Source organism: Corvus cornix, chromosome 2, assembly GCF_000738735.6.
Source record: "Corvus cornix cornix isolate S_Up_H32 chromosome 2, ASM73873v5, whole genome shotgun sequence".
Taxonomy (NCBI): Eukaryota; Metazoa; Chordata; class Aves; order Passeriformes; family Corvidae; genus Corvus; species Corvus cornix.
The window spans coordinates 16,038,406-16,049,175 of record NC_046333.1 but is presented as its reverse complement, the minus strand read 5'-3'; the positions used below and the strand labels follow the sequence as shown (position 1 = coordinate 16,049,175).

Below are 10,770 nucleotides of genomic sequence, written 5' to 3'. Positions count from 1 at the left end.
GTTAACAGACCACTTGCACTGGGCTCTCTACTATGAGCACTGAACTTCTGGATGGGCTGATTGCATCTCCTCCACCAAGGTTCCACAGCCGAGCATCCGCACAGGGTAATGTACGTAAATGTAGCCTGTACTGCCAAAAAACCCTAAATGACCAAAGTCTTTCCCAACTGATAGACCTTCTCCAGTGACTCAGGTCAGTGATTAGCTATGGCTTCCCCCTGCACTCCTCCAGTGTGGAGGATTTATTATCATCATGCCATAGCATGTCATCATGACATAGTAGTCATTCCTCAAACCTTGCTGCAGTTATTTTCACTGGGGATGAGCTGAACTACTTCACACAACTATGTACCACGAGGTGTATTGATCAGACTAACTTTTCTGTTTCGTCCTTGCCTATCACATGCTTGTGTCCCCGTACAGGGAAACCCTGACTATTACAGGAAACCAGAAATGCAAATGCCTAAGGACAGATAAATGAATATTTAATTCAAACCAGCAAAACGTTGTTTGCAGTTATTTATTTTACTAAAATGGTTACATATGTTGAAACAAAGAGCAATAGTAATAATGTTTGTTTTTCCAATATCATAAATAATTACTGAGTTTTCATTAGCTGTTGGCTCAGCACTGATCATGACTTTTGTTATTTAAAAAAGACACACACATATTTCATCAGAACTTGTGTTTTCAGAAAACTCTAAAGCAGCAGTAGAAAAAAAAATAAATTAAAGGAAACAGTAACAAGAAATTAGGCCAAGTATTTCTTAAATTTAAAACCCATTTGATATGTTTTACAGATTATTCTTGTGCTTTGATCATTGGAAAGGAGAACCATTAGCAAATTGTTTATACAATGGCTTGCCTTCTCCAGTTCTACTTCAGAGGAGTCCCCAAAAGTACCCTTTTTACAAGACAGATTTTGTTGTTGCTTATACAGACAAAAACACTGAATATTTCTAACAGAAGAGTTTGTCAAAACCATGAATTTATTGTCACAAAATATTTAATACCAGAATAACTTATAATAGTATGAACGAAAGTGAAGTATTAACTCTCTGCTATTAGTTATAAACTCACATTATTATGCCAAAATCCAGTAAAGTATTAAAAATTAATGTCACAGAATCTTAAGACATATAATGATGCAAGTCAGTAAAACATACTTCAACTGTTCATACAGTCACAACATACATTTCTTGCTTGGCACTTTAAGTCAATGCAAATCAGCAATTTAGAAAACAAAGTAAAAATATATATGTACAAAATATTTTCATATCAAATAATTTTCATTGTACACTAAATAAAACCAACAACGTTATGTTACATCAAGAAGTTTCCTAAGAAGTCACACCAAGGCTGATATTTGCAATGTGTCTTGACTATTTTAGTGCAACTGAAACAGCCTCTATTTGCAAGTTAGTTACATCATTAGCATAGTCCTGCTTCCATTGATGTGGGAGTTCTGCCATTACACTCAGCAGGAGCAGAACTAAACTCTTGCCTTGTTCATTGATGGCTCACCACAAAGAGAAGCAAGGAAAGGGATAAGTAGGAAAAAACCTGACAGGATACCCACAGGAAAAAATCCAAATCCTAGCAACAATCAGCTCTTTTCCAGTTTTCTGTAACTGATTCAGCATAAATTGGTTTTGGCTTTGCCACTGTTTATTCAAGCACTGTAAACTTCATTAGACTATTGTTATATGACTTAAGAATAACTTGTACACCTCCAGATAAAATTTAAAAATAAACCTGCTTTTATGATAGTTATTACACTCAATAGCAGTCAATTTTAGAGACATGACATTTAATACATGGTTTAGTATCTTCTTAAAACCCTCCTGCCTTAAATGCTGAGATTTTTCAATGTTTCAGTTCCCTTGTGATTCTTGTTTGGGCTTTGATAGTTTATATTATAGACTTTTCTTACTGAAATGTGAAATGTCAATCAACTGTCCTCATTTATGCAGTACATACAAAATAAAAATGTTTAAACCACGATAAAGTAATAAGTTCCACCATGGAAACATTTCTGAATGGCATTATAGTTTTAGTTTTGTACAAGAAGAAACCAATTTTACTTCTATCAAAACTTCAGTAAATCACTAGTAAAGCTTTAAATTTATAGAAATTCAACTTGAATTTACAGCTAGTCTGGCTAAAACCTTCTCAACTAGAAATTTTTAAAGAGCAACACAGCTGAGATCATATGTATAAGTTCAAAATAATCTGAACAACTAACTTATTTCCTAAATTTGTGTGTTCTAGAGTATTGCACTTTTCAAAGGAATGATTTTGGTATTTTAATATACTGCATATACAGGTAAGAAACATGCATTAACAACCTTATTGTCACTTTGACAAAACATACTGTACAATTTTTATAACACTGTTGATTAAAAAAAGAGAGTGAGAATGATGTAACAATTTCATTAAGACTCATCAATTTGTACAAGTCAAATAAGCACAACTCTCCAGGGCCTTCAGCAGTAATGTGTTTAGCCCTCGGCTGCTTAAGCCCACTTGGAATAATATACAAAGTTTAAGCATTATGGCATTGTCATTTTGAGGCATAACACTGTTGTACTATGCCCACGTTATAGCTTATTTTTTCAAAGCAAGGCACTTACTGTAATAGCAATGCAAACATCTTATGCGCACTTTGATTAACATAAAATAAGTTAATGTTTTGATAAAAACAGGGTTTTTATAATTTACATGACTTTTATAGAAGCAATTGAACATTTCATTTAATACAATGAAAACATCTGGGTCAGAAGGGACCTTAATTTTTTTAACTGACCATTCTGTAAAAGGGGACCTATTTTCCACATTTTCCTCATATCAGTGAATCTGATTTTGCTGAAAACCAATCCTGTGAGGAAAATGTCCATTTGATGTGAAAAAGAAAGAGGACCCATCTCTTAAAACTGCTGAACTAATGGCACTTTAACAGTCTTTACTTCTGATATATGTGATGATTTCTGAATGATGCAGCTGGTAGTTCCCTGAAGTTTATCCTTCCCCTGGGCAAGGTTCGTTAGGGCCATAGCTGCGTTGATCTCCTTCCAGTATGTTTCATCTTTGCTGGATCCCTTTCTGTTAGCTGCGCTAGATACAAGCAACAACAAATATTTACACACACATCTTACATAGCTACATGGTATCAGGAAAACTGTAATAACAGCAATAATTTTGGAAAATTGTGAAGTCCCTTACTCACCTTTCACACTTATTTGGTCCATTCTCCAGATTTTCTGTAAACAGGAAAAAAAAAAGTCTATTTTATTTTAATAGTTTTAAAAACAAGCATGTTCAGGGAATAGGCATATTGAAAAATAACGCAAGGCTTATTCCAAAATTGATACCAGATTTAAAACAAAATCTTTGCTTTGACACATACAAAGGACAAGCTTCATGCAGGCATCTGCCTAGAGAAAGCTACACTGAAGGTGTAGCTGTTCTTGAAGGTTCACCTACATTTGGCAGGGTAATAGAGCTGTGTTTCAAAACATAAATACCAAAGACATAAGTAATTGCAAAACCTAAAAATAAAAATCAGCTTCATTGCCTTTCAGTGAATGCCTTTCAGTATGCACTAAAAATAGGACTCTCACCCATGCACACATGATGTGTGGGAGTTTTAATGCGCCCCTTGCCCAAGCAGTGCCTCAGTCACAGGGGCAACTGAGAGGGACACAAGTAACAAGCACACCTGGTTAACAGCCCTCAAAGATGAAACTGCATCACAGGCATAAACTGCACTTCCTCATCAAGAGTCATATTTGTTCATTCACTAAGTCCTCACGTCCCAGAGAAGCCAAAAATATTTACCAGGCAGAAATGTATAAGCTTTATTCAGTGGGTTTGCTATCCTGACACAGAAATACATTATAGAGGAGCAAGAAGCCGCTGCCCAAATGCAATACCTATGCAAAACAAGTCAACCAAAGAAACAGCAACGGCATGAGCGCTAATGACTACAAGACCCAAAAAGCGTCTAAACACAACATAAATCTCTTCAAGGAATGCACATCTTTGCAACACCAGATTCCCAAATACAAATCAACCTTATTGCTAGATTTCTATCAGATTATTAAAGTTGATCTTGTCTTTAAACAGAGCTTCCAGTGGAATAACCGTTGGTAGCCCTCCACTTAGGAGCAACCTTGCCCACCACAGCCAGCAGCCCATTGTCTCCTACAGCCAATAATTCAGCTCAGCTGCACTGCACAGTACTTGGAAGTGACTGCTGGAGACCACAGTCCCACTAAAGAAATGCAGGGACACCAGCTGTAATTTCAGAGATCAGCTGTTTGTCAAACTGTTTGATCTAGCAGGCCTCCATCCTTTCGCAAAACAGCTTTATAAATAAATGCTCACAGGTGACCAAGGTTTAAGTTTTGTTCCAAAAGTGCACATCTTAAATCAGTATCTCTTAAGCTCTCCTAGATCAATGCTTGAATGGGATTCAAGATGGGAAGTCCAGCCTATGCAGAGGACAAGGAACCAAGGAAAAAAGAAACATTTGATCCAGAAAGAGGTACTGAATTACACAAAAATTCTCCTTCTTCATGCCATACTTGGCTATGAAGAATTCTTCAGCCCTGCTTCATTGTTTTTTTAATTAGAGACAATTTTAAAGAAGAGGTTTAGGACTGAATAGGTCAGTAGGTATAGAAATGGAAATGGCAAGTAATAGAGAACATCATTGCCAGAGCAAACCTGGATATAAATACACCTCTCTCAAGCATTTGTCAGTTTCTTTTGCAGTTGGAAAATATTTCCTATGAACAAAAAAATTGCTTGTACAAACTTCTGAGGGAAGTAGGTGTGAATGGTGACACACATTCCAATTCCAGCGTTTATTTGAAGGAGTATTTGCAAATATTTTTTACTGGTGTTTAGCCAGCTCTAAAAGAAAGCATCTTGCCCATGGTATATAATAGCAGTAGCAAAGCTAAAAAATAAAATCCAGGAGGAAAGAGCTGCCCATTCTTTAACTTTGCTGAAGATTTTTCTTGAATCACACATATTTTCTTATTCTGTTCAGATTTTATGTTTTTTTCAAACAAATAATTTATGTCAAAGAAACTCAAAACTGGGTTACAATAAAACCATCACTGACAATTTGCAAAAGCGCTTGCTAATAACTGCTCTAAAAGCACATTAGTACAATGAAGTCTGAAAATCCATCATTTCAAAGCACAGGCCTTTTTTCCTTGCCAAAAATCCTTTTCTCCTATACCAAACCTCTGACAGCATATCCCAGTTTGCATTACCATAGCATCCAAGCAGCTCCCACGTGTCTGAACAGCTCTTAGCAAAGGAAGTAAGTATTACCATATTTTTTTGGTTGGGGATAACCACAGTGAGAGACACAACGACCTTTCCTTATGCTCTCCTTGACATCTTGCCAGTCAAACCAACCTAATGTGACTCAAAGCAAAAGTGAGGTTCACTTCACATGCCATGAATCTGCCATCTAAGTCATGTATCTTTGTATCTTGTCCAGACTCCATTCATAAACAACAGATATCTCCTCCAAGAAGTGGTTTCAGCCATTCTATTTAACACTGCAGTCCAATGTCCCTGAGTGCTGCTGTGAAGCCAAATACATAGGTTCTGTTCTATGGTCCCTTCCTCACACTTTGTCCTTGGACAGCATTATCATCCATGTGGATATGCTGAGAGCTGGATGAGGAGAGGACCATATCTCTCCTTTGGATATTCAGTATGTCTATGATTCATATCTATATTTATTTAGAGAGATTTAGTACACTGCTAGCATAACTACAGCCTTAATGGCTTAGCTCAGCCTGGAAGAAATGCGGGCTGGTCATGTCTGGTTCTTCACTGGCCAAAGAACATAGATGACAAAATGTTATCAAATGTATAAAAAACCCACAAAATTCTGAGTCTTACCCAATATTTTGCTCTGTCTTCATCTTTTGTAATCTATCCGCTCTGCCCCCAACTACTAATTAAAGATTTTGATAATTAAAGCATTTGATATTTGAGGTATCTGCACAAGAATTGCAAGGTATATTTCAACTGTAAAAGCAATATTTTCGTGAGATTGCTTCATGGAAGTGATCAAAGAACTTCATTCTCAAAATGGAAAGTGTTCAGTTTCTTGACCATCACACAACATGTTCCTAGATTTCATCTCTGAGGCAATAAGGAAATGGCACTGGGGCTGGGTAACCTCTCTGGCAATGGGGTTGGAAGGAATGGAAAAATGATGGAGCATACTGAATCTCACTGAGTAGCTTCATCTGAGGACTAGCCCCAGAGTAAGTGCTGATGGGCACTCCACTCATGACTCACTCCACTCTACTACATGAGAAGCAGCACTTTACCAGCGTTGAGGTACCAAGGTTGCTGCAGAGCTGTTCTCTCCAAGCACTGTGGTTACCTTTAATCTCACACACCTTTGGTGGCAGCACCTCTGGTCTCCTCTTAAAGAGTGTGGCTCTTTCAGTAGTTGGATCAAGGCAGGCTGTCACACAAATTTAAACCCCTACAGACTTGCCAAGCTTAGATCAGTGTGTCAAGTGACTCTAGGGAAAGCCAACGCTGATGAATTACTGTATTCCACATCGTTCCCAAGACTCATTTGATAGGTTAAACAATGACGTTTACCCTGCTGCATACAGACATAAATACATTTCAACAGCATACAACTGGCCAGCACAAATAATTTTGCTAAACAAACAACAGTAGTGTTCAATATCATATTTAGTAATTGAAACCAAGCTGCTGCTGAAAGTGTTTTGTAGTGTCTCAGAAAGGATTACGCTTCTTGTCAAAGGATGGTAGTAGGCTTTTAATGTATATTGAGATTGTATAATAAATATATTTAATACTAAACATCAGAAATACCTATTTGCTACAGGTCTGGAAATCACTTAAAACAGTGGTCATTTGCTCTGTAACCATAAAGTTTTAAACACTGTGAAAATGGAAACTCAGTCATTTAAAATTAGGGGTTGTCATTTATACTTCACTTTCTGGTGCTTCATTCTGCTCCCAGTTGCAAGCATCCAGAGAATCAGCTTTTGCCTACCCAAGAATGTCTCATTCTGCTCTCAACATCTGCCCAAAGAAACCAGCAAGGCAGGATATTTGTTCCCTCTTGTTTATAATAGGAAGTCACAATAAATCACCTACCAATGGAATCCTGTATACCTTTCCATTAGTATGAGTTTTCAGTATACAGTTTACTGTAGGACATAGTGCCAAGAGTGTAGACACCAGACAATACCAGCTTTGTGATACATGGTATTTTAGCATGGTATTTTTCAGGACTCACATTATTAATAATATACATGGCATCTTTTTTTCACCATGAAATTTCCTCATAAATATTAACTGGCTGATCCTAACAACTCTCTTGCAAGGTAGCCTGCAGTCCCTTTTTAGTAGAGACGGAAATGAGTCTCAGAAATCCAAAGACAAAATACTGCCTAGGCAATATTTTGATAATTTCAGAAGCATTTAAAAACAGATTTTTCCAGGATTTCTCTTATATTTAAAATGTTTTCCTTTGTTCTTCTGCTATCAGAAAGGACCAGCCAAAGAAAATTAACCCCAGGGTTCTTGCAGGCAAACCATCCTTAAACTGCACAATAGCATCACACACCTCTAAATTTACTGTGCACAAAGGCTGTCTGGCTACACAGAGCTTGCAGCACATCCAGATATTTCAGAACAATTCAGATGCTTACTGCTCACTGCACCCAGACTAATAACTTTTATATACTTGGACAACTTCAGAGGTGTGCTAAATAATGTTAATTACATTTTATCCTCTGGATATAAGAATTCTGACCTAAGAATATCATGTGTGTGGTGATGAACCAACTTCACCCAAGGCCCTGCAGGGAACAGCGAAGGCAAGACTGACCCCTTACGTGGCACCAAGCAGCCTCCACATTGCTCCCCCACTCACTGTGGTATCTGGCTCAAGCTGAGCCACAGCAACTGGCTTAAACCCTGCTTTGTGTTATCAGGTAACACTGACAAAGCAAAGATGGCTTGAAACCAATAGGGGAAAGAATGTGTGAATGAGGGAACAAGACAGAGAGGGAAGGGTACAGAACATTATGTAGTGGGGAAAAAATGGGAATGCAAGTCAAGACACAGTAGGTCAGTCTCACATGACCGTCATACTTTTTGAAGCTACTTAAACATGTACAGATTCCTGATGAATTACACATCTTCTAGTCTAGCTCAAAATGGAGAGAAAGAAAAGAACTGCTGGCCTCAAATGGTGAACACCATAAAACATTTGTTGGTTCAATAAAAGGTCCTGTATAACTTATCTTCATTTTAAAATTGGCAACATTATTCAGTTGTTTCTCTCACTGCCTCTCCTGAACTTTCTTTTGTTGGTTTTGGAGACTCTGGCTTAACATGTGTTGACCAGCATTTTCAAAACAAGCAAGAAGAGCAAAAAGAAGGAGAAACAGGAAATAAACTGGGGCAGCTGAAAAGAAAAATGAACATTACATGTGTGAGTAAATTAGTGGTGAGATGAGGTATTTCTGTAGGTCACATACTTACACACACCTTGACTCCAGTATTTTCCAAACCACAATTTCAGGGCACGTAAGACTTTCAGATCTCTGTTTCTCCAAGGAAAAAGCTAGGTTAATTTGAGTTAATATTCCTTTACTCTTCTGCATTGATACAGCTCCTTTACCCCAAAGGATCCCAAAGTAAACCATGAATCACACAACACCACTAATACTCACCCACATCTGGGGAGGGAACGTGGCTTAGCCCAGGCTGCTCAGCAATGCAAGGGAGGGGAAATTGTAGCCCAGAGCTGCAGGCCAGGCCCTTCGCTCTTATAAAAAATGTCATTTAATCTTGGTGCAAAGACTGTAGCATCAAGAAAACCTCAGCTTCTCTAACCTTAATTGGAGGCAGCAGGAGCTGGCCATCCCATATTTACACTCGCAGGCTCCCGTTTTGAGCCTGATGTAAACAGACAAATGAGTTTGTAAACATGGATACTGCTCAGCCAGTGACCCACACTACCACAGGCTTTCTACACACAGGCAGGACTCATCCCACCCAGCACTGAAACTCCTAAAATCCTTTTCCTTTTGCACCATCCTCCCTGTTTCCTCCTCAGGGACAATAGACCTATTAAGGATGAATTACGGAGAAGTGCAGACAGGAAAGCTCATGCTGGAAGAGACTCCAAACCGCAGAGTCTCTTACAGAAAAATTCCCCAAACACCCCCCGGTGGCTGATCTCCTGCTGACCCCAGGCCACCTCCACATGGGATCCCTTCACTGTTGTCCCTTGTGAGGCCACTCCTGCCCAAAGCAGGTCCTGGACTGGGAAGGTCTGTGTGAAACCATCTGGTTGGGACTGGCAGCACTCATGCAGCAGAACCTTTTGGTGGAGGAATGAAAGTCCCTGTTGGAGTTTCAGGTGACCTGTGGCTGCAGACACAGCATGGCAGTGTGACCTGGGAGACTGCATGATACCAATCTCAGCTGGTCTGATCTCAGGGGCGTACTGGATTTCTACTGACAAAGATTTATTACCATGTCCTTTAGCTGGGTGGGAGGAGGAAGCTGTCAGAAACTTGCAGGAATGAGCTCTGGGCCCAGGCTCTAGAGAAAGCTCCTTTTCAGCAAAGCTTTATTTTACCACTGCTCTCTTTCTTCCAGGAGGAGGTTACAGAGCAGCTTGTAATGAAGTCAACCCCACAACTCTGTTACCTCACTCTTTGGCTTCACAGGGACACCAAGTATAACAACTGACCTGTCATCAGCTGTTACGTCCTTTCAATGAACAAACTGCATAATGACAATTTATGTTCACAGTGACCGCCAGAGAGAATATTTTTTTTCCCTGTTCACCCCGTGGGTTTTTTTCCAGGAACAGCTATAGCCCTGGTCTGACATCTTCTATTAAGATCCATACAGTGGGTCTTGCCAGTGTTAGAAACATCCCTTTGCCATCATGCCCTAGACCAAACCTTTTCTGTGAAAACACTTCACTGCAATTTGTTTCTTGCATCAAACTTCACATATAAGCTTTAAGTGTGAAGGACTGCTATCACTCAAGTTATTTCCTGAATACCTGAGAACCTGAAGACGTTTTTACCTCATGCAGCCTGGAGCCTGATGCAGTGGGAGTAGGCATCTAATTACATTTTAATACATGTGATTTTTATAAAATGAGTGTACAAGCCCACAGAGACTGTGATAGGTATATTTTATAAATCGTAAAAGAGAACTTGAGTTTGCAAGTCTATATTAATATTTGCATTAATAAGTGCACTGAAAGCCCCACATAATAGTAGGCATGGTGCAAATGGTCTTACAGTCTTGAACTATGCACATGAATGTAAGAATTCATGAGTTAGCAAAATAGATAAAAACCTGGTGTAAATCGCTTCACTGTTCAGTCACAGCTGACTCTAAATTTCCCCTGACCATTGACAGTGTGTTCTCCTTGGTGAGATTCAGGGCACTGTGTGAGTCTTGTTTTCTTAGCCAGAACTTAGCAGAGCCTAAAATGGGAGCTGGGGCTGTGAGCACTGAGGTGAGCTGTTAACAAACTGGTGCTTATATGGTTTTATTTTCTTTTCATGTTTGCCGCAAAGCTGACTGAAATCAAATTTCTTCTTATTGAGCTGGCATGTTTCTCGTTGAGTTGTGCAATGTTGTCAGATTCCTTGGTGAGAGTCTCCCACACGCATTTCAGAATGCATAAAGAAACATCTGACCTAGGCTTCT

General features: G+C 38.9%; 1 protein-coding gene across 1 annotated transcript in view; it reads right to left on the bottom strand.

Moving 5' to 3' along the window:
- Positions 1-502: 502 nt before the first annotated feature.
- The window catches only part of MKX (mohawk homeobox), a 49,636-nt gene continuing 39,368 nt past the window's right edge, over positions 503-10,770 (bottom strand). The window contains 2 exon segments of the mRNA XM_039549448.1: positions 503-3,114; positions 3,227-3,260. Coding sequence (XP_039405382.1) covers positions 2,928-3,114; positions 3,227-3,260 — 221 coding nt within the window. The 3' untranslated portion in view covers positions 503-2,927.